Below are 23,256 nucleotides of genomic sequence, written 5' to 3'. Positions count from 1 at the left end.
ACAGGCAGGGCGCCCTGTCCACGGCGACCGTGGCAACACAGGACAGCACGTGTGAGAGTGTGAAGGTGCTTTTTGGGGTGAGGGAGAGGTTCTGACGTTGGATTGTGGGGATGTTGCACACATCTAGGTCTATTTAAAAAATTGTTCCGGGAGGGGCGCCTGGGTGGCGCAGTCATTAAGCATCTGCCTTCAGCTCAGGGCGTGATCCCAGGGTCCTGGGATCGAGCCCCACATCAGGCTCCTCTGCTGGAAGTCTGCTTCTTCCTCTCCCATCCCCCCTGCTTGTGTTCCCTCTCTCGCTGGCTGTCTCTCTCTCTGTCAAATAAATAAATAAAATCTTAAGAAAAAGAAATAGGAATCAGGTTAGACTGAGTGTAGTTTGAGGTTCAGATGATTAATGTCTTTGTGATGTCAGGTAATTCTGCGAGACTCCTCCCCACCGAGGAGGGAGGAGGAGGAAAAAGGATGCGATCGCCTTTGCTCCCTGTTGGGAGTGGATCACTCTCACCCTTCCTGGGGGTCTGTGCCACTTCCCAGAGAAGTCTGTTCCTCATAAAAGCAGCATTGCTGATGCCAGGGGGTCTCTGGGACATAGGAGCATGTCTGTGGTTCTTCCCACCCTGCTGTATCTTGGTGAGTCTGGAGAGAAGGGTTAGGGTACAAACAGAAGTCTACAGGAGTGAAGTAAAATTAACTTACCCTCTCGTGTTTTCTGTCAGGGGATGTTTGCCAACATCTTATCTCATGTGAGGAACGTGGGGAAAATACTCTTCTCCTATGAGGTAGGTGCTGTTGTTATCCCCACTTACAAATAAGGAAACTGAGGCACAAAGTTAGGAAACCTCCTCTTACCTCTTTACCTCCTCTTACTCAGGGACTTGATAGATACATCAAGAACCTTGGAGAAATAAACTCAAGCTGGGAGAACAACCCTTTCCATCTCTTGACCCTCCTTTCTAAAACCAGAGGTCGCTTTCCTGTCCAGGTCTAGACCTAACCCGTATGGTGGTCACTAGCCCCAGATGGCTACTGAATACCAGAAGCGTGGGTCATCTAAATGGAAATGTGCCGAGTGGGAAGTACAGACCAGATTTTGAAGCCTCGGAACAAAATGTTGACTGTAAAATATCCCAATTATTTTTACACTATGTATTGAAATAATAGTTTGGATATATTACATGTAAATAGTGTAAAAAATAACTTTACCTTGTTCTATGTCCTTTTTTAATATGTCTGTTTGAAAATTTAAAATGACACATGTGGTGTAGAGTATGTGTGTATTGTAATTTTATTGTGTTGAAGTGTTTTATTGTATTCCATTTACGGTATAGCATATTGTACTGGTCTGGAGACTCTTCAAATTTGAGCACATGAGAGAGGGAGATGTACATATATATTTGTTCTAAAAGCTTCAAATTCTGAAATTTTGAAGTCTTATTTATATATCTACAAAAGTTAATATTGTCAGTGTGAAACTGACGCACTTGGCTGTTGATGTATTTACGTGTCTCGTATTTAACATGTCACATATTTGACATGAAATGTGGGTGGACTTTTAAATATCTGGTAGGACAGAAGGGGCAGCTATTCACAGCTGAAGGCTCTGAGCAGTGCTTTTCAAGATCAGCTGCAATTACAATCATCTGGGGGGGTCTTTATTTTTTTATTTAAATTCAATTAGCCAACATATAGTACATCGTTAATCTCAGATGTAATGTTTAATTTATCGGTTGTGTATAACGCCGGTGCTCATCACATCGCGTGCCCTCCTTAACGCCCATCACCCAATCTGGGGACCTTTCAAGAACCCTGATGGCTGGGCAGCCCCAATCTGATTCATAAATCAGAACTTTGGGAACGGATACTTAGAAACGATGCCCAGGGCAGGTGGGTTCTGCAGACAGACACGGTTAACCTCTAGTCTAGGAGAAAGTGAGGCTCCCTCTCAGGAAGTGGTCTCCACCTGCTGGTTACAGGAAGTTCTCTGCAGAGGGTCCCAAGAGCCAATCACAGAGCTTGGGGCAGAGGGAGAAACTCCTTTATAGGAGGCTTTCTGTACCTGCAGCCCTCCCAGCCGGAGAGGAGGTCCGGAGGTCCGGTGCTGGAGCGGTGAGTAACATCCCTGCTTGTCTATTTCATTTCTGCATTTCTTTATTCAACTGTGAAGTCTCTACAATAAAACTTCCTCCTTCCTTTCTTTGAATGTTTAGGTGTCACATCTTTGAAGGGTTATTGAGATTTCAGGTGACACTCCTCTTTGTGAAAATGTTTCTCTCTCCCAAACTGAGTCTCTGGAAGTAGCATTCTACGCCCATAGCCCCAAGAATTTTGTGCACGTTTTTATGCATTTGCGGTCTAGCTGCTTGTCCTCCTGTTCTCCCGAAATTGCTCTTCTTGAGATCTTGTCCGCTAAATGTGAAGGATGTTTTTTTTGGTTCTTCTGGCAAGTCTCCAAAATGTAGGCGAATTGTTTTACTATTAAACGTGTCCTCCCACAAATAAAATACATGCTAATTAAAGGCTAAGGCTGGCAATAAGAATTCCCCGTTGCATTGCAATGTAAATACAACTGTGCAATGTTTGGGCGTATATATACTATTTCCATATAAGGTTCTCTTCATTGCTGCAATTGTAAGCAACATTGCAAGCATAACTTTTGTCTTTCCACTGTAATTATGCAGTGAGTATTGCATAATAATCACCAGCCTTGAAAATCCACCAGGTTTTGGCACACTTTGCTGAATCTGTCTGCTGGCTTAACAGAATACTTTATTCTGTGTTTAACTAGTTGATTTTACTCCCCTGAATTGTCCTTACTTTTTCTGTGTAATCACTGGAGCCTTTAGAGTGGCATCTGTTTGAATCAATTAGAGGAATCGAGATCATGGGTTCTGGGATAAGACTGCTTTGAGGAGAATACTGGCTTCAACGCGTAACAACTGGGTGAGAACTGGCACTCACGCAACCTCTATAAATTCCCCTTCTCCGTGTTTTAAAGGATCCTCTTTACCCAATGACCCCATCCAGTTCTTTCAACAGGGCTAAATTATGTGCTGAACACCAGACCCGATTGGCCTATAAATGGCACTTGGGACTGGACATTGCCATCATCCCTTTTAAAAAAGGAAGATCTAGGGGCGCCTGGGTGGCACAGCGGTTAAGCGTCTGCCTTCAGCTCAGGGCGTGATCCCGGCGTTCTGGGATCGAGCCCCACATCAGGCTCTTCCCTATGAGCCTGCTTCTTCCTCTCCCACTCCCCCTGCCTGTGTTCCCTCTCTCGCTGGCTGTCTCTATCTCTGTCAAATAAATAAATAAAATCTTTAAAAAAAAAAAAAAAGGAAGATCTAAGGGGTGCCCGGGTGGCACAGCGGTTAAGCGTCTGCCTTCGGCTCAGGGCGTGATCCCAGCGTTATGGGATCGAGCCCCACATCAGGCTCCTCCGCTATGAACCTGCTGCTTCCTCTCCCACTCCCCCTGCTTGTGTTCCCTCTCTCGCTGGCTGTCTCTGTCTCTGTCAAATAAATAAATAAAATCTTAAAAAAAAAAAGGAAGATTTATGACTTCTGTTGGTAAACGTGATCTGAAGTCAAATTTGAGGAGACCATAGGGCCAAGAAGGACTCTGCGGACGAGGAGTTGGGGGGGTGGAATCAAGGTGTTGAGGATCTCAAGCAGTGGCTCTCCGCCTTTAGAGGGACGAAGGATGCTGGGGAGGGAGGGTCATAGTTGCCTATTAATATGAGAAGAAACACTAGAAAAATGTCCTTTCTCTTAAGCCAGCATAAGACTTCAGGCAGCTCATAAATACCTTAAAATGTTAGGTGTTTTTCCCCTTATATTTCGGTCTTTAGTCCATTTTGAGCTAGTTTTTGTACATAATGTGTGACTACTTAATGGGAACCTTCCAGGACCAGCAAATCCATGGAGACAGGAAGCAGACTGGTGGTGGTGAGGGGCTGTGGGGAGGGGAGCATGGGGAACATGTGTTTAATGGGTATGGGGCTTCCTTTTGGGGGGATGGAAGTGTCTGGAACTAAGCCAAGGGGGTGGCTACACTACCCTGTGAATGTACTAACTGCCACTGAACCGTTCACTTGAAATGGCTAATTTTATGTTATCTTAAGAAAAACGAAATCTGGGGCGACTGGGTGGCACAGCGGTTAAGCATCTGCCTTCGGCTCAGGGCGTGATCCCGGCGTTATGGGATCGAGCTCCACATCAGGCTCCTCCGCTATGAGCCTGCTTCTTCCTCTCCCACTCCCCCTGCTTGTGTTCCCTCTCTTTCTGGCTTTCTCTATCTCTGTCAAATAAATAAATAAAATCTTTAAAAAAAAAAAAAGAAAAAGAAAAACAAAATCTATGCTTACATGGAGAAAAAAAAAGTTGAGTGGTCAACAGGATTTATTTCAAACCCAATACAAACAGAATTAGTAGCTGTGTGTTCCAGCAGGCTTGGTGCCTGTGGAGGGTGGGACGAATCTCCCGTTTTTAGAGGAGGGTGAGGACACCTGGGATTCTTCAGCTGACTTCATCCCTCACACCAAGGTCTGGAGTTGATGCAGGGGCTGCAGGCCGACCCCACAGGGTCCCGCCTCCCTCTCGCAGCTCTGCTGCAATTTCCCGATTGCAGGTACCCTCTCCGCATGCCTGGCAGGGTGAGCGGACAAAGGCCAAAGGCCACTCAGCTGTTTCTGCCCCCCCCCTTTTTTAATCAGGACAGAACTAACATTCTTAAGAGCCCCACCAAAAAGACTGGAGCTGATTTCGTTGGCCAGGAATGCTCCTTGGCCACCCTTGGCTGAAACGTGGTTTTGAGTGGACTCGGTGACAAATAAAGAAGCAGGGAGAGTGGGCTTACACCTCAGGAACACAGTGGAGGGGGTGCTGTTCTTGACCCCAACCCTAGACCCAACCCCTTCCTCACTGAGAAGGGCATGTGGAAATCCAAGTGGCCAGAAGTGGAAGGAACCCAGCTCAGATGGATACCCCATCCTGGGTGCTTGTTGGGTCCTCACACCCTCTTCTCCCTCCCTCCGTGTCCAGAAGCCATTGATTTCGCTCAAAGATGTAATTCAATTAGTTCTCCACGACTGTGCCCGAATCAAACCACCATCCTGACAGAGTGATTAAAACCTGGGCTCTGGCTATTCTGCCTGGTTCAGAGTCCATCTGCCCCTTGGTGGCCATGTGACCTTGAATGGTCTATCTGACCTCTCTGTTGTTTTCGCATCAATATCTGAAATAGGGAGAATAGAACACTTGGGAATATTAAGGATTCAATAAGCCCAGTCTACAGGGGCTACCGAGATGTGACCTGATCCCACCATCCTCAGGATGAATTCGGAATCCTAAGTCAGGCACTGACAAAGACTCTCTCTCCTTGACTCAACTGGAGTCAGCGTCCTGGGCTCATTTTTTCACTAGCCCTTGTCCTTGGGCTTTCTCCTTGGCCCACTTAGTCCAGCTTGACCAGAATCCTGCCGAGTCGGTTTAGCAAAAATCCCCCACCCCTGGTATCTGATCAAATCCCTCCTCTCCCAGGTGACCTCTGTTCACCCTGGTCTCCCCTCAGCACGAATCTTGTTGAATGGATCTACCTTCTGGTGACCACCTTGGATCTGCCCTACTTGTCCTCACTGCACTCGGAGCTGAGCTCCACGTCTCCCCTGCCTCCAAAACCTTGCTGCAGCTCCCTCTCTCCAGTGAAGCCCTCCTTATCATCTTCAAGGGTCATGAAAATGTTTCCCTTACCAGCTCCTTGGTGTGGCTCTCCATCCTCCCCCTGCAGCAAGAGAAAGTGCTTCTGAGTATAAGTCCTATTGTGTGGTTTCCCTGCTAGAAACCTCTAGAAACCTCAAACCTTCATATTTTTTAAATCCTAATTTAACCTGCCACTGCCTTCACGGTCAGAGGTCTGACCCTAGGGTGTGAGTCCCATCCTGTGTTCATCTCCAGCGAGTCCCCATCCTGAACTCCACTCAGTCCCGAGCTTTAATACCCCTTCCCTCTGCTTAGACTTTACCCCTCACAAAACTCTCACAGCTGGCAGCTCCTTGTCTTCATGTCCTCAATGACCTATTTCCTCTGAGAAAATGTCCATGCTCACGTGATGCGAAATCTTCCCCATTCTACTTCTGTGTCATCCTGTCTTCATATCTTTATGTCCCTTGTTTCTGTTTGAATTTATCTGTGAAATGTCTGCTTCTCCCACACCCTGTATATGTACCCAGATTGAGTATAAACCCCAAGTAAGCAGGGTTCTTACCCATTTTTATAGCTGTCCCTTCAGTTCTAAAATTCTTCTAGGCACCCGATGGGAACTTCTATTTGAATAAACGAGCGCCCGCGGCCCCTTAATGAGGTGGGTGATGGCATACTTGTTTTACGACTGGAAATCTGGGCATAGGACTCTTGGCTCAAATACTCAGCTGTTGAATGAACAGAATTTCAAACCCAGGTCTGGGAGGTCAGGAAATAACTCTGTAAGCAATGGCAGATGGAAAAAGTGTACCACTCAACTGCTTGGTGGGTCTCTGTTGAGATGTTTCCAACTCGAGACTGTTCTGTAGTCAAGGTCCATAGTCCCCCTAAGACAACGACATGTCAGGTCGTTCTAGAGAGCTGAAGTGGGGAGTTCCCATGAGCTCTTTGTACACCAAAGTTACTAAAAACAGATGGTCTGCTAGGTCCAGGAGATGTATCAGCATGGACTTCCTACCTACCCTCAGGGATGTGCACACTCTCAAAAGGGTATGGGAACCCCTGTGTCAAGGCAAAAACTAAGGGAGTTCTGTGTGAATTTTTCCTATTTTGGGGAGTTGGTTCCTAGAGCAGGAGGAGTGAGAATTGCCCAGTTCCTGGCACAGAGGCAACCAGTGTTTAAGACAGGAATAGTAATTCGCTGTCGGTTTCATTCCTTCCCTTGATTCTTTAATGCCCAGAGCTCGGATCTCTCATGCAGGGTGTGATGGAACCTTCTGCACAGCTGGGTGTCAGCCTGCAGCGCCTCCTGGAGCAGCTCGGCCAGCATGAGCCGAGCCAGTTCAAGTCTCTCCTGAGGCCCCTTTCCCCGCAAGGTGAGTTACAGCACATGCCTGCGACAGGCGTAAAGGAGGCTGATGGGAAGCAACTGGCAGAAATCCTCAGCAACCGCTGCCCCAGCCACTGGGTAGAGATGGTGACCATCCAGGTCTTCGACAAGATGAACCGAACAGATCTGTCTGAGAGAGCAAAGGATGAGCTCGGGGGTGAGTAGACACACGCCCACACGGTGGCATAAGAGGAGGGAAGAGTAGCCTCCAAGGTTTTACGTGCGTAGGAATAACATTGACCTTGCAGAGGCCACCTGTCCTGAGCCCGAATGCTAGACCTTCATGAAGTCTAGTGGTATCTCTCATTCTCGCTATTTCCACTCTGTCCGCGTATTGTATACCTTCCCTGGCCTCCTCAGTCTACATCCCTTCTCTTGTCCAAGTCTGTTCCTAGAGTATATTCCGGATTCCGTTCTCTCCTACATCCAAGTGTTAAATTATTGGTCACCCTCTGTTTGGTTTTCAGCTGCCTCATGTTTCCCTCCACACACTCACAGAAGCAAACCCCTATCTTCCCTTCGATCAGCAGCGCTAATAGCTTTCAGGGCTGGGTGAGGAGACCTCTTGTGTTGCGGGGTATTTAACAGCACCCCTGGGATCCCAGTGCTAGCATCCCAGCGCCTCCACCCATCCGAAGCTAGCAGCACTCTCCCCTCACTTGCAACAACCAAAAATGTCTCTGGACACTGCCCAATGTCCCCGAGTGGAGAGCCGTGCTTTCGCCGTGTTGTCAACTTTCGCTCTTCTGGGCGATCTCCTCAAGAGTGATGTCCCGAACCAATCACCAGGGACTCCGATTTAGCTAAGTGATCCGTGTCTCCCCCGGGCCGTGCCTGTGTGCACCCCGGGTTTTATAACGTCCAGGGCTGTGTGGCCCGGCAGCGCGGCCGCATGCGGTTAGCGCACACGTGACACACGCTGGCTCAGGTCAGGCACGCTCGCTACCAGGCTAGAGCACACGTGGGCTTCGAACTGCACGGTTTTACGTACTATCTCACAAGCAACTCTTACGCGGACAAGGCGTCGAAGTGACAGCATTTTACATACATAAAAATTATGAAAATCAGTTGTTCCTCTTTATACCTTTCATAATGTGGCTACAAGAAAGTACAAAATTACATAGGCAGCTTGGTTTTGTGGCAGGTGTTGTTTTGTTCTGGAGAGCGCTCTGCTCTGGAGAGCATTTTCTCTCTTGTTCTTCGGCAAGGGTATTCAGAATGGCTCTTCCCTACCTACGATTTTCCTTTTCCTTAAAAAAAAAAAAAGGCCAATTTTATTCCAGCCAGGGATCTGTTTTTAGCTTCATGTTCCCTGTCTTCAATGGATCGGTGAGGGTTTTCACCCCTAGCTGGCCTCCGGAGATTATAAATTTGGAAATGGCATGAAGCAGCTCCGAGCTGGTTACCTGTAAGGGTCTGGCTCTGGAAAGTGCCGGTGTTCCCACCTCCTCCTCTTCCAGAAGCAGCTGTGGGGTGTCTTGGAACAAGCGTCCAGCATTAGATAAGCTACCTCATTTACTTCTTTTCAAGTGCGATTTTGGAATTCAGGGCTTGCTTTAATTAGACAGGACATGGAGCTGAGCACTAAGGATGCAAAGAAAAGCCCTTCTCTCTGCCGCCGTCCAGGCGTGTGAGGAGTGAGGCCTGGGGAGCTCAGTGAGGCAGTATTTATACCAGAAGTCAGTAAACACACACAGTTTCCTGCAATCTGGACAAGCGGATTTTCGACTGACCTACAGCAAGGGTTGGCCGACCAGGCTCAGAAACCAGGTCCAGCCTGCCACCTGCTAAGAACAGTTCTTACATTTTTTTTTAAAGATTTTATTTATTTATGTGACAGAGAAACAGCCAGCGAGAGAGGGGACACAAGCAGGGGGAGTGGGAGAGGAAGAAGCAGGCTCCCAGCAGAGGAGCCCGATGTGGGACTTGTTCCCAGAACGCCAGGATCACGCCCTGAGCCGAAGGCAGACGCTTAACAACTGCGCTACCCAGGCGCCCCAGTTCTTACATTTTTAAATGGCTGGGGCTGGGAATCAAAAGACTGTCTTAGAACCTATGAGAATCATATGAAACTCACACTTCAGTATTCATAAACGCAGTGTTTGCACGCGGCATACTTACTCGCTGGTATGTTACCTGTGACCGCTTTCGCCCTACAAGGGCAGAGATAAGAGGTGTGACCTGAAAAGCAGGAAATAGTTACCGTCTGGCCCTTTGCAGGAGCAAGAAAATTACGGCCAAAAGGATTTTTGAGTTAGTGATTTTTCAACATTCTCTTCTCTTGACATCCCAAATCCCCAGTATCCTTAATGATACGACTTGGGCTCAAGGTGGTTTGAAGGGCAAAGGCACAGCCATTGATAATTTCCACCCCGGATGTCCTGACTTCTTCGAGCAACACACGTGCGTTAAAGGGTTCTACAAGGACGTCTAAATAAATGTCGGAAGAGGACTGGTGGTCCCGCAGATCTTACATTTGGCAATACTTTCAGGAATACGGCCTGCTTAAGAAGCTGGCATTCATTCCATTAAGTGCTCGGATGACAAGCACGGAGAATTCTTCTTTCAGAATCCTGCTCTTGGCTTTTATGACATGGTCGCCTTTGTTGCTCGTTTTTTCCTCTGTTCTTTCAGAATTCTTGTTGTTGTTCTTTTTTTTTTAAGATTTTATTTATTTATTTGACAGAGATAGAGAGAGCCAGCGAGAGAGGGAACACAAGCAGGGGGAGGGGGAGAGGAAGAAGCAGGCTCACAGAGGAGGAGCCTGATGTGGGGCTCGATCCCATAACGCCGATCACGCCCTGAGCCGAAGGCAGACGCTTAACCGCTGTGCCACCCAGGCGCCCCATGTGCCACCCAGGCACCCCAGAATTCTTGTTCTTCTGCCTCCTCTTCAAAGTGGATGACTGGCTGACCATGTTCTCACTCAGCATCCTGGTCCTCGTTGATGTCCCTTGGAGTCTTACTGGCTATTTATGCCCTGATGCCTTTACGAAGGGTATCTTTAGACCAGCATTTTCCCGAACTTCAGATGCCCGCAGCCAGTTTCCCAGTTCTTCAGATGCCTGGGAATCTCTTCAGGACTCTTCTAGACTCCCCTCTTCTTTATCCAGTGTTGAGCTGAAAGTACTTCCTCTCCCTTCAGGACTCCACCCTGTTCTTATGCTCCCTCCCAGGACAGTGTGGTTTTAGCTACCTAATCAGAAACCAGGGAATTAATCCATGAAAGCTTTCTGATGCCCTCAAGGCCAAGTAATGGTGCCCAATTCTCACTGTGTGAACTTGACAGGCGCTAGGACAAAGCCACCATGATAAGCGTTCTAGAACCTGCAGCCTTCCTGAGCACCACCCCCTCCCCCATTCTCACGGTCTTTCCTTTTGTTTCCACCCTTAAGTACACCCTCAGGGCATAATGTCCGTGACCTGCTCTGGAGATAGGACGGGGCACACACCCATTCTCCTTCTCCTCCTGGGTGACCCCCACTTGTGCTCCTAGCCTCTAGGGCTGTGGAAGCAGGGTCCTGGAGATCGGCTGGTCTTGCAGCTGCCCAAGACATGCTTCTGTCCCCTTAATAAACCATTTCTTGGAGGCACCTGGGTGGCTCAGTTAAGTGTCTTCCTTCAGCTCAGGTCGTGATCCCAGGGTCCTGGCGTTGAGCCCCGCATCGGGCTCCCTGTTCAGCGGGGAGTCTGCTTCTCCCTCTGCCTCTGCCTGCCGCTCCCCCTGCTTGTGCTCTTTCTCTGTCAAAGAAATAATCTTTAAATAAATAAATCATTTCCTGTCATGCTGGACTGGTCAGCCTTTTTCTTCAGTCCTAAGGCTCCTTGGGCCTTTCCCTCCCATGGAACACTCACTCTGTGTTCTCAACTGCATAGGAAGCCAGAAGAGGCCCGTAAGCCTGAGACAGTGGCCTGACACACTTTAATTCTATCTCCGGTAGCACCTTAAGGTCCTTTTTATGTCCTCCAGGCTTAAGTCCTCGAACATAAGTCTCTTGAAGTCCCACCCTCTCCCCGTGCGGAAGTTTCAATACTAACCTAGTGACAAGCCTGCAATGCCCCCTCTTTTCTCCGGGATCGCCAGGACTCCAGAACCAAAATGCGCAAACTTGGAGGAAACCCAGCAGCGTGCAGAAGAAAAGGAGCCAGGTTGGTCAGTGTCGAGCAAGCCAAGCGACGCACACCCCACCCCGTGTGTCCTCTCTGCCCCTCTCCGGAGTTCCAACCCCCCCCAACCTCATTTTCTCCACTCTATAATCACCAGTCGTCTCACAGAAAAGGCCTTCCTCCCTCACTCAAGAACAAAGCAGGGAGGGGACGATTGGAAAGAACTGGAATTCCCTCAGTTCACAGAGAATCAGTGCACTCTATGGAGTAGCTCTTAGATTTTCCAATTTCAGATGCGCATGCTTCGGGAATCTGAGCTCCCAGAGAAGACTGAGCTGTGCTGTAGATGGGCGACTCGCCCCAAACGGCACTGCGGTCCATTTAACATCAGTGAGGCGCTCATGTCAGCCTGTGTTTAGGGTTTTATTATATCAGCCTGTGTTCAGTATTTCGTATAGGAGTTTTCGTCGACGGCCCTGGTGAGTACAATCTATGTATCCATAGATTTCACTCATTTTAAATCAGCGACTCCTACTGTTGTGCAGCCATCACCGCTATCCGACTTTACAGCCTTTACATCACCCCGGAAAGTTCCTCATGTCCAATGCGGTCACTCCCTGGTCTCTGTCCCCCAGTTCCAGGCAACCATCACTTTATTTTGTCTCTGTGGACTTGCCTTTTCTGGACACATGTGGTCTTGCCTGTGTGTCTTTTATCACTTAGCATAATGTTTCTGAGGTTTGTCTCTATTGTATCACTGATGCGTCCCTTTTTATTACAGAATAATATTCCATTGGACATGCCACACTCAATTGCCCGTTCATTGATGGGTGGATGTCTGAATTTTTTCTTTTTTTTAAATAATTTTTTATTATGTTACGTTAGTCACCATACAGTACATCCCTAGTTTTTGATGCCATGTTCCATGATTCATTACTTGCATATAACACCCAGTGCTCCCTGCAATACGTGCCCTCCTTACTACCCATCACCAGCGTATCCCATCCCCCACCCCCCTCCCCTCTGAAGCCCTCAGTTTGTTTCTCAGAGTCCACAGTCTCTTGTGATTCATTCCCCCTTCTGTTTACCCCCCTTCATTCTTCCTTTCCTTCTCCTGCCGATCTTCCTGCTATTTCTTATGTTCCATAAATGAGTGAAACCATGTAATTGTCTTGCTCTGCTTGACTTACTTCACTTAGCATAATCTCCTCCAGTCCCATCCATGTTGCTGCAAATGTTTAATTTTTTTCTACTTCTTGACTGCCTTGCATAACGCTGCCATGAACTAGGCTTGGCGTACCTATACTTTCACTTACCGTGGGCAGATACTCGGGAATCGTCCGGCACTCCACACGGGCGTGACCTCACTGGCGTACTCATACTTGAGCAGCTGTGATGGGTTGGGCTGTATGAAGGTCCGTCTCATATCCTGGTGCACCTTCTAGTCCGGTGGGAAAAACAGACACGTAGTTTCAATAGATCCCATTGACTTTGGATAGAGCAACTAGAACCGGTATTTCTTCTTATGCGTCTGCAGAGGAGAGGACCGTAACTTGGTTTAGAAGGTCATTTGCTCGTTCGTCTCTCTAAACCCAGTCGTTGCACCTCCCAGCACACAATAAGGAGATAAGATTCTGCTCTTCTTGGAACCTGCTTTAATACCCTTTCTCTGGTAAAAGAAATTCACACGTTTTTGTGTCAAGCTCATTTTTAATTTGTATTTTGCAGGGCCTACACAAGTACGGGGAGAAGATGTCACAAACCCAGAAGAAGCGAAGGAAGTTTTGAAAGGAGAAAAGCCAGGTCCGTATCCTATCTTCCTGGGTGAGCTTTGCTGTCAGGTGGTTCTTTATAAACTTCTCTAGTGTCTCCTTCCTACTTAACACAAAGTATTTTTTCCCCTAATGAATAACCAGCTCTATCCTTCCTATCCCCTACCTCCTATCACTGAAGGGAAACAGGATAAATATGGAAGTATTTTGCAAGAGAAGGTCCAGCAGATCTGGAAGGAGAACTTTTGGCCTGCAGCCAGTGAAAACATTCACACTGTCACCCAGAAATACAAGACGCTGATCCCATCCTGTAATCCTAAAATGCTTGCAGGGCCATTTCGGCACGTGGTGGTGCTGCACGGTCTCGTGGGCGTCGGGAAGACCACGCTGGCCAAGAAGTGCCTGCGGGACTGGACGCAGGACAACCTCGCGCGGCCCCGCCCCACCGCCTTCTCTCGGCTGCAGGACGCTCAGCCGCAGGGGAACGCGCTCCCTCGCGGAGCTGCTGGCCCACAGCGCCCTGGCCTCGCAGCACGCCCTTCCGCAGGTCCTCGCCCAGGCCCAGGAACTCCTGTTGGTCTTCGACTCTTTCAAGGAGCTGCGCGTGCCCTCGGGGCTGGGGGCGCTGGTGCGCGACCTGCGTGGCGACAGGAGGACGCAGAGACCAGCGCCTGTCCTCCTGGGGAGCTTGCTGAAGGGAAGTCTCCACCCCATGGCTAGTGGTCACCACGCGACCCGAGGTCCTGAGCAAGCTGCAGCTGCTGCTGGAGCAGCCGCTCTTGGTGGAGATGGAGGGGCTCTCAGAACGCGACAGGAGCGCGTATTTCCGGCGACACTTTGCAGGGGAGGCGCAGGCGCGGCACGCTTTCCACCTGATGCAGAGCAACGCGGCGCTGTTCCGCTTGGGCGCGGGCGCCCGCGGTGTGCTGGACGGTGTGCCCCTGTCTGCGGCTGCAGATGCACCGGGGCGGGGACTCCCGCCCCACCTGCCAGACCGCCAGGGCGCTGCGGCTGCGCTTCCTCTGCAGCCGGTTCGCGCCCGCGCGGGGCAGTTGCCCGGGGCCTGGCGTCGCCGCTGCGCTGTGCACCGTGCCTGCTGGCGGCTGCGAACTGTGGGCNTCTGCAGCCGGTTCGCGCCCGCGCAGGGCAGTTGCCCGGGGCCTGGCGTCGCCGCTGCGCTGTGCACCGTGCCTGCTGGCGGCTGCGAACTGTGGGCGCACAGCGCGCTGTGCGATGCGCACGACCTGCGCCGGCTGCGCGTGCACGAGTCGGCCCTGCGCCCTTTCCTGGACGGGGGCATCCTCCAGAAGGGCCGAGACTGCCAGGGCTGCTACTGCTTCGTCCGCCCGAGCGTCCAGCTCCTGGCCACCGCGTTCTACGTTCTGCGGGGCGAGGACGGCCAAGACGCGGGGAGCCCCACCTGGACATCAGGGGTGTGCAGAGGCTGCTGTCCAAGGAAGAAGGACTCAAGAACCCCCACCTAGCCCCCGTGGGGCGCTTCCTGTTCGGCCTCGCCAATGAAAAGAGGGCCAGGGAGCTAGGGACGACCTTTGGCTGCCCGGTGTCCACGGAGGTCAAGCAGGAGCTACTGGAATGCAGAGTAAGGTCCGCCCAGAACAGACACTTCTCCTCGGTGCCTGACACAAAGGAGACTTTGTACTGTCTCTACAAATCCCAGGAGGAGCCGCTTGTGAAGGAGGCCATGGCCCAGGTCACCGAAGTGGCCCTGNTCCCTGCATTTGCAAGATGCCTCAGACATCGTGCACGCATCCTTCTGCCTCAAGCACTGTGAAAACTTGCAGAAAATGTGGCTGCGGGTAGAAAGGGGATGTTCCTGGAGAACGATGCTGCATGGGAACCAGAGGCTCAGGCTGACGGGTAAGGACCTGTCCTGGTCACTCTGTCAGTGTGCCCTCTCCAGCCTCGTCCCCTGCTGCATTAGGGACAGGGCAGAGTGGCCTGCTCCCTGTGGCTTAGGGTCAGAATTTTCTCCTCGCCAGAATTTCTTCTGCCAGCTTGCCATTCAAGGCGGAGACATGTTCAGATGAAGAATGTGGGTCTTAGGAACCAGACCTTGTTTTGAGAGGTGTTTCCTTTTTTCTTTAGCTGAGCAATTTTTGCAAATGGCTCGACCTTATTTCAGTCCTCGTGTTGGTTGCCTAGGTTGCCCATTCGTATGGGACGGTCCCATTTGGCATGACAGATGGAAAGGCATTAAAGATGTGAAGTCAGAGGTTGATTCAACAAGGTTTCTGAAAGCTTCCCCCGGTCCGTGATCATGGGTACCTCGCCTAACACGAGTGACACAGTGAGATGACCCCAGTCAGTCATGAGGCTTTTATTCTTGATGTAGGCTCAAGGAACATCAGCTGAGCTCAGAGCGAGTTTCCAAATACTGTTTATCACCTGGTGGCTACGTGTAATCTTCCATGTTGAGGTGAAGATCTTGGTTTCAGAAAAGGGTGCTTGAGTGGGATTAGAACTCCAGTCTGCTGGCTTATGAAGTCCCCCGTCACAATCCAAGGTCACTGCTCACAGTCCCATGTCGGGGCCCCCCACATACTGATATTTATCTTAGCTTGCCTCTTCCTCAACCCTAGGTTGTCATCTGAAATCAGTATCTGAAATCCTCATGCATATTCATGCGCCCAGAATAAAACGCCCTCCTTGCTTTCCTGTTGGAGACGTCTGTTTTACACATTCCCTTAACTTTCCCTCACATTCCTTCCCCATGTAGCAGAGAGCCACGAACTTGAGTCACCCCAGGGGTGTCAGGACCATGACAGCTGGTCATGAACATTTCTTGACCTCCCAGATCACCAGCAGTCCACAGACCTTATCCGTTCGTCCATATCCTGATTTTGTTTCTTCTCTCAGCCAGTGTTCACACAGGCCCACGTGCTGGTTTCCCTAAATCTCTTCTGCAGGCGGGTCATCGAAGAGCTGCTTTGAATGAAAATGAGATTGCGCGAATAGCCTTCTCTATCCCATCCAAGATCCCAAGTCAAAATAGTCTCTTTCCTTTTTCTTTTTAACCTTGGTTTGGTTAAAACCAGCCATGGTGCCAGCGTTAACATGGCAGGTAATTAACCATAGTTGGGCTCCTTGGTTCTTGGAGCCTCACCCCCGCCCCCGCCGCCACCCCGTCTGGGAAGAACGTAATGGATGTCTTCAGGTGTGATTATGATCATTCTGATCTGAAACACAAACTGATGCTTTTCACGAAAGTTCCTTTCAGGTCGTCTTGCCACTGTCCCTTCTGTCCTCGTCACAGCAGGCCCGTAGCATTGCTGGTCTGTAGCTCCTGGGATACTCAAATCACGAGACGCCTTCGGTCAGATCACTTCCTCTGGAGCAGGGTGGTAGGGAGCCCGTGGTCTACACAGTGGCTGGACTGCTAAGACCATTGCACTTACCCTGAAGTCACAAACTAGGTTTATAAAGGCTTGTCCTCCTCGTGTTGCTTCAAGTTCTCCAATGAGGTCATTAAATATGTCTTTCATGGAGGCAAGCACCGCTAATAAAACCAGAGGTATAACCTCATCTTAAAACAGCCAGGGGCGCTAGGGCTGACGGAGTCTGAGTTCTGTCTGGCTTCTCTTTTCTTCCCCTATTTCAAACCACAACGTCTGCTTTGCGTAGGACTTGCAGTTCAGTCAAGTCTACTAATGAGGCTTCTCGCCTTTAGAAACTGCTTGTCTCTTCTCCGGGCTCTTTTGCATCCGAGGAAGATATTCATGTTGACCCAAATATAGTTACTCTTCCATTAGTGCCTTTGGAAGAACATCCCCGAAACACTGTCTTGGGCCATTCTGTAGGAGGAAGGACAATTGTCCTTCAGAAGACAGAGCGACAGGAGTGGCCAGCCTCACGAGGCTTAGCAGCAGAGTGGAAATAAGAAGTTAATTATTCAGATACATTTTTATGCTCTGGAAACCGGCTGCCTTAATTGAAATCAGCCAGGCCCAGTTACAGGCTGGGGGATGTCCGGTGGTGGTGGGTGACATGGGTGCTGGGACCGCCTTCTCTGGCTCTGAGTTCCGTCTCTGTTATAGCTGTTCCTGGGCGATGACCTGGGCGAGTCAGATACTTTCTGTGCTTCCAGAACCTTCGAGTAGGTACAGTACTTGCCTCAAAGCCGTGGTTTGCAAATGCCTAATTCTGACTTTGTTCAAGGTTCCGAGCATAGACCAGCTGAAATTCCAGCTTTCGTTTACGTTTTGCTCTGTTGTTCTATTTCTCTTACTGATCACTCTTAGTCCTTGCACGCTCGTACCTTCGATTTTCTCCGCAAAAACCTTAAGATATTAGACTTCTCTTGAGGTCCTACAGTATTTCCCCATCAATAACGAAAATGTTTTAACTTTTGACACGTCAGGGTTTCAAGTGTTTGCACCGTTTTCCTGAAAATCATGTTTTTCTGCTTGCAAAGATCCCATACGTAGACAGAGAATTAAAGCAATACTGAAAGATAAATCGTATCACCTATGCAAACCCTACCCCCAGAAGCAACCACAGAGCAAAATAAACATTCTCGGGTAAGTCTGTGATAACGTTTTCTCAAGTTTTTAGGGACATCATTTTAGGTTACAAATATAGTCACAAATTAGATTGAGAATATCATGTATACAGATAAACCATCAGACATTAAAATCTCCTCCATTGACATGTATATCACTCAATTTTTTTAAATCAATGATGTACATTGCTTTCAATCTTTTGCCAACGATCTTAGAATTTTGGCTTATTCTAACCCTCTGTTAGATTACTGTGCAAGACGTTTGAGTTCTGGGGCACCTGGGTGGCTCAGTCAGTGAAGTGTCTGACTTTGGCTCAGGTCATGATCTCGGGGTCCTGGGATCGAGCCCCGAGTCAGGCTCCCTGCTCAGTGGGGAGTCTGTCCCTCTCCCTCTGCCCCTCCCCCCACGCTTCCTCATGCGCTCTCTCTCAAAAAATCTTAAAAAAAAAAAAAGTTTGAGTTCTTTCTCCAGTGACATGTCTTTGGCGATGAGCTGTCTGGTGCTGCTGAGTGATTAAATCATCCGACTTGCAGAGCTGCACTCATTAGGGGGCTATGCCCAGAGCAACCCTCCCTAAATATCTTCACGAGGATGGACAAATAAATGTTAGTTTCCTCTCCAGCAATATTTGGTAAATTCCCTCCTTTGCCTCTTCCCAGTAGGTTCCGGAATGATCACTCCGTGCTTCCTTTCTGGATGGATCCTTTTTCCACGTTCGACTCAAACAAGAATCTGGTGTTTCTGGACATCAGTCAGAGCTTCCTGAGTTCCTCCTCAGTGAAACTGCTTTGTGAACAAATAGCGTCTGCTACCCATAATCTTCCGAAAGTGGTGTAAGTACAAGCTACTGGCCGGATGAAAACCCCTCGGGCATCACCAGGTTCCTTACGTTTTTACTCTTGCGGCAATATCTGAATTCCTTTCCCAAAGTCCAACCGGGGACTCGAGACGTAAGGAACTGAGACCATCCATACCTTTCGTTTGTCTACTGAATCGTATGAAGTAACTTTTTCCAATTTTCTTAGTGTGGTATAACCTCAAACTTCTCATCTTAACCATTTTTAAATGCAGTTACGCATTTTTAAATGGGTAGTTATGCACCCACCACCAACCATCTCCAGAACTCTTCCTGTCGCGAAACTGAAACTCTGTCCCCATTAAATAATAATTCCCCATGATCCCCTCTCCCCAGCCCCTGGCAACCACCATTCCACTTTTTCTTATAAAGTAATTTTAATACAACATGAACGTGATGTGGCTGTCCACGGAACACCATGGCGAACAGCCAGACCCCGGGGGCAGCTTGAATCCCATTAAGACAACCAGGGGCTGTGCGTGGAGCAGGATTTCTCAACCTCTATGGACACTGGGCTTGGGCCGGTGGATTCGTCATTGTGGGGGGCTGTGCATCATAGGATTTTTCCAAGCAGCCCTGGCCTCTACCTTCCAGATGCCGGTGGCACCCACACATCCCCATGTGTGACAACCTAAAATGTCTCCAGACATTGCCAGGTGTCCCCAGGGGGTACAGACTCACCCCCGACTGCGAGCACTGTTGGAGAGATGGTATCGATGAGCCGAGATAGGCCTGTGACCTGGGCTGGGTGCATGTCTGTGTGGATATGATCCGTATGTGTGTGAATATGTAGTTGGGTCACGTTAGCCACGCGATCCTGGTTCTCCGTGCAGGACGTCGAGCAGGACATAGCGCTCCCGAAATGTGCCCATTGCTAACACCGAGGGCAGAAGCTGCTACCCTTCGTTATCTCTTTCGAAGAGCCTCAGAACAGCTCTTGTCTGAAACAACTGTTGATGGCCAACTTCCCTTTTGCAAAATTTGAGATGACTAAAGAAACTGGGGCTTCTGAGAGTTTCTAAAATTAGATGTTAGGGGCGCCTGGGTGGCACAGCGGTTAAGCGTCTGCCTTCGGCTCAGGGCGTGATCCCGGCGTTCTGGGATCGAGCCCCACGTCAGGCTCTTCCGCTATGAGCCTGCTTCTTCCTCTCCCACTCCCCCTGCTTGTGTTCCCTCTCTCGCTGGTTGTCTCTATCTCTGTCGAATAAATGAATAAAATCTTTAAAAAAAAATAAAATAAAATAAAATTAGATGTTAGTCAAGCCGTACAGAGTTTCAGCTAGTGCAAAATGAGTGAGTTCTGGAGACAAAACCGTGCACCAATGTGACCACGGTAAACAATACTGCGTCGTACGCTTGAAATTTGCTAAGAGACTTGATCTCAAGTGTTCTCACCACAAAAAAAAAGAGGAAGCGGTGATTATGTGAATCGATAGGTATGCTCACTAGCTTGATTGTGATGATGATTTCACAAGGTAGGAGTGTATCGAAACATTACGTCGTATACCTTAATGTGTACAGTGTGTCGACCACACGTCAGTGGAGGTGAAAAACATGAACAAAGTTTCCATTGTTTAAACCTGTTGCGGCCCTTTGTTCCCACATATACAGAAACGCAACATTTCACCTTTCTTGTCCTTTCCCTAGCCTCAAAAATATTTCCCCAGCGGATGCTTATCGGAACTTATGCATTGCTTTTGGTGGTCACGAGACTCACGCATCTGACCCTTCAAGGAAATGACCAGAACAATATGCTTCCCATATGGCGTGAAATCTTGAGACACCCCAGATGTAACCTGCAATACCTCAGGAATATCCCCCCATCCCTGAAAACCCCCAGCGTGTGCACAGAGCTGCCACGAGCCTGTACGGCAACTCTGTATAAATTGGGGGGGGATCCCTTTTTCTGATTAGAAACAGTGCTACTCAGGGCACATGCCCCAGAACAGAAAATGGGCTGGCGTTTAATTTTCCCTTGTATTGATCATTGAACAACCTGGACAACAATCCCTAGGAGTCCCAAGAAAGGCTCAGAAACTGGATACCGTCCTCCATCAGAGAGAATATGTTTATGGCTTATGCTTCTCCTGCGTCATGCTTCAGAATGCCAGATTCTGTCCAGATTCCTCTGTCCAGGCAAGGATGCTTTGAGAGCATCCGGTTTTCCCTTACTTGGTTGTCCTCTGGGTTGAGAGATCTCCCCTCGGGATGTTCTCCACGTGATCGCTCTGGTGAGGATTTTCATCCCTCATCACAGGGTTCCATTGATCCTCACTTGGCCACGTTTGAGTAGTAACAGGAACACAGCTTAAGGTGATCTGTTGGTCTCCGATTGTGGTTCCGCCTCTACCGGTGTGATCTTGGGCTGTCTAATGAGGTCTCACCCCCGTCAGTAGGCTGGAGTAAGGCACATCTCCCAAGGATGTGAGGACTGAATGAAACCAAGTCCAAGCACACACGTATTCATTGTCACGTCATTGGAAGTAGGTGTTGTCATAATTGACCGTTACTAATGACCTTTCTTTTTCCCGTGAGGATTCACCAGGAAAAGAAAGTGTGCGATGTGAAGATTTGGGGTATTAACTTGTTTCTCAAGGAGTAAATGGATACCCAAAATGGAAGAAGGAAACTCCATATAAATTTGTTTTATTTTATGGAAAGCCATTAAACATTCGACTTTGTGTTCCAATGCCCAGGTTAATGTTGGTTCCTCTACTGCAGGTTAGACTCTAAGAGAAAAGAGTGTTTTTGTTCAATTTTTTTTTCAGGATCACAATTTTATTTTTTATTTTTTTTATATAATAATATTTTTTATTATATTACGTTAGTCACCAAACAGTGCATCCCCAGTTTCCGATGTAAAGCTCGATGATTCATTAGTTGTGTGTAACACCCAGTGCACCATGCGATACGTGCCCTCCTTACTACCCATCATGGTACATAGTGCACTTAGCACATCATGTGACTCATCAACTTTAATAAACACTCAACATGAGGGTATGACTTGTTTCCAATTTAAAGATATAAATGTTGGTGGGAATGTTCATAGCTGCATTGTCCACAATAGCTAAATCGTGGAAGGAGCCGAGATGCCCTTCAACAGATGACTGGATTAAGAAGCTGTGGTCCATATATACAATGGAATATTACTCAGCTATCAGAAAGAACGAATTCTCAACATTTGCTGCAACATGGACGGGACTGGAGGACATTATACTAAGTGAAATAAGTCAAGCAGAGAAAGACAATTATCATATGGTTTCACTCATTTATGGAACATAAGAACTAGGATGATCGGTAGGGGAAGAAAGGGATAAAGAAAGGGGGGGTAATCAGAAGGGGGAATGAAGCATGAGAGACTATGGACTCTGAGAAACAAACTGAAGACTTCAGAGGGGAGGGGGGTGGGGGAATGGGATAGACCGGTGATGGGTAGTAAGGAGGGCACGTATTGTGGTGCACTGGGTGTTATATGCAACTAATGAAGCATCGAACTTTGCATCGGAAACCGGGGATGTACTGTATGGTGACTAACATAATATAATAATTAAAAAAAAATGTTGGTGGGAGTGCAAGCTGGTGCAGCCGCTCTGGAAAACAGTGTGGAGATTCCTCAAAAAGTTAAAAATTGAGCTACCCTATGACCCAGTAATTGCATTACTGGGTATTTACCCCAAAGATACAGATGTAGTGAAAAGAAGGGGCACATGCACCCCAATTTCATAGCAGCAATGTCCACAAGAGCCAAACTGTGGAAGGAGCCGAGATGCCCTTCAACAGATGACTGGATAAAGAAGATGTGGTCCATATATACCATGGAATATTACTCAGCCATCAGAAAGAACGACTACCCAACATTTGCAGTAACATGGACGGCACTGGAGGAGATAATGCTAAGTGAAATAAGTCAAGCAGAGAAAGACAATTATCATATGGTTTCAGTTATTTGTGGAACATAAGGAATAGCAGGGAGGACATTAGGAGGAGGAAGGGAACAATGAAGGAGGGGAATTAGTGGGGGAGGTGAACCATGAGAGACTATGGACTCTGGGAAACAAACCGAGGGCTTCAGAGGGGAGGGGGGTGGGGGATGGGATAGGCTGGTGATGGGTAGTAAGGAGGGCACGTATTGCATGGTGCACTGGGTGTTATACGCAACTAATGAGTCATGGCACTTGACATCAAAAACTAATGATGTACCGTATAGTGACTAACATAACAAACATTAAAAAAGAAAACCCCACTCCAAAGGCCGTGATACATGTAATGTCCCAATGAAATTCCATTCTCCGTGGGGAGACTGTTCTCTCCGGGGACAGAGTGAGGGCACCCTGCTGCCCAGTGTGCGTGCTTGACCGGACAGCCGAACAGGTAGTTCTCACCGTGGCGTCTCCACGCTAACCGCAGCTGTATCACCTGGGAACTTGTTAAAACCCAGATTCTTGGGTCTCTCTCAGATCCTCTGAATCAGCTTCTGAGTATGTGGCCCAGGAGTCTTCCAGGTAACACAGGACACACTGAAGCAGAACTCGGTGGATCCCGCATCCGGAGTTTCTGAGGGTTTGCATTTCCAACTGCTTGCCGGGTGACTGTTGGGGCAGCTGGTCCGGCGACCACACTTAGCCACTGCGCCACATCACTTAGTCCGGGACAGGACGTAATGTGGAATGAGCGTAAAACTCGAGACCGTTATCCAGTGCTTGGTACTTAAGATTGACGTGTTCCCATTTCTCTGGCAGGCTGGAGACTTGTTCTGCCACCACCCAGCCCTGGGCCCATCTCTCCTCCTCCCTCAAGATCAGCGAGTCCCTCCTGTGCCTGGACCCCACAGCCAGTGAGCGGCCAGACAAGAGTGCCAGGTTGCTGTGCACGACTCCAAGACACCAAGGTGCAGGCGCAGAGGCTGTCGTAA

The 23,256-nt window shown here is 48.8% G+C and overlaps 2 protein-coding genes across 2 annotated transcripts in view; both read left to right on the top strand.

Annotated features, from left to right (window-relative positions):
* The window catches only part of PYDC2 (pyrin domain containing 2), a 24,732-nt gene extending 10,742 nt beyond the window's left edge, over positions 1 to 13,990 (top strand). The window contains exons 2-6 of the mRNA XM_034672592.1: positions 416 to 633; positions 720 to 782; positions 6,961 to 7,246; positions 12,925 to 12,999; positions 13,150 to 13,990. Of these exons, the coding sequence (XP_034528483.1) occupies positions 466 to 633; positions 720 to 782; positions 6,961 to 7,246; positions 12,925 to 12,999; positions 13,150 to 13,688 (1,131 nt within the window). The 5' untranslated portion in view covers positions 416 to 465 and the 3' untranslated portion in view covers positions 13,689 to 13,990. The remainder of the gene's footprint in view (positions 1 to 415; positions 634 to 719; positions 783 to 6,960; positions 7,247 to 12,924; positions 13,000 to 13,149) is intronic.
* Positions 13,757 to 23,256, top strand: LOC100476417 (NACHT, LRR and PYD domains-containing protein 7). Its single transcript, XM_034638100.1, is given in 5 exon segments — positions 13,757 to 14,399; positions 14,402 to 14,697; positions 14,699 to 14,846; positions 18,151 to 18,321; positions 23,084 to 23,256. Coding segments are annotated over 4 exon segments (1,191 nt in total). The 3' UTR covers positions 18,255 to 18,321; positions 23,084 to 23,256.

Source organism: Ailuropoda melanoleuca, chromosome 12 (assembly GCF_002007445.2).
Source record: "Ailuropoda melanoleuca isolate Jingjing chromosome 12, ASM200744v2, whole genome shotgun sequence".
NCBI classification, from domain to species: Eukaryota; Metazoa; Chordata; class Mammalia; order Carnivora; family Ursidae; genus Ailuropoda; species Ailuropoda melanoleuca.
Note: the sequence above shows the minus strand (reverse complement) of the source record. Positions and strands in the feature narration are given on the sequence as shown.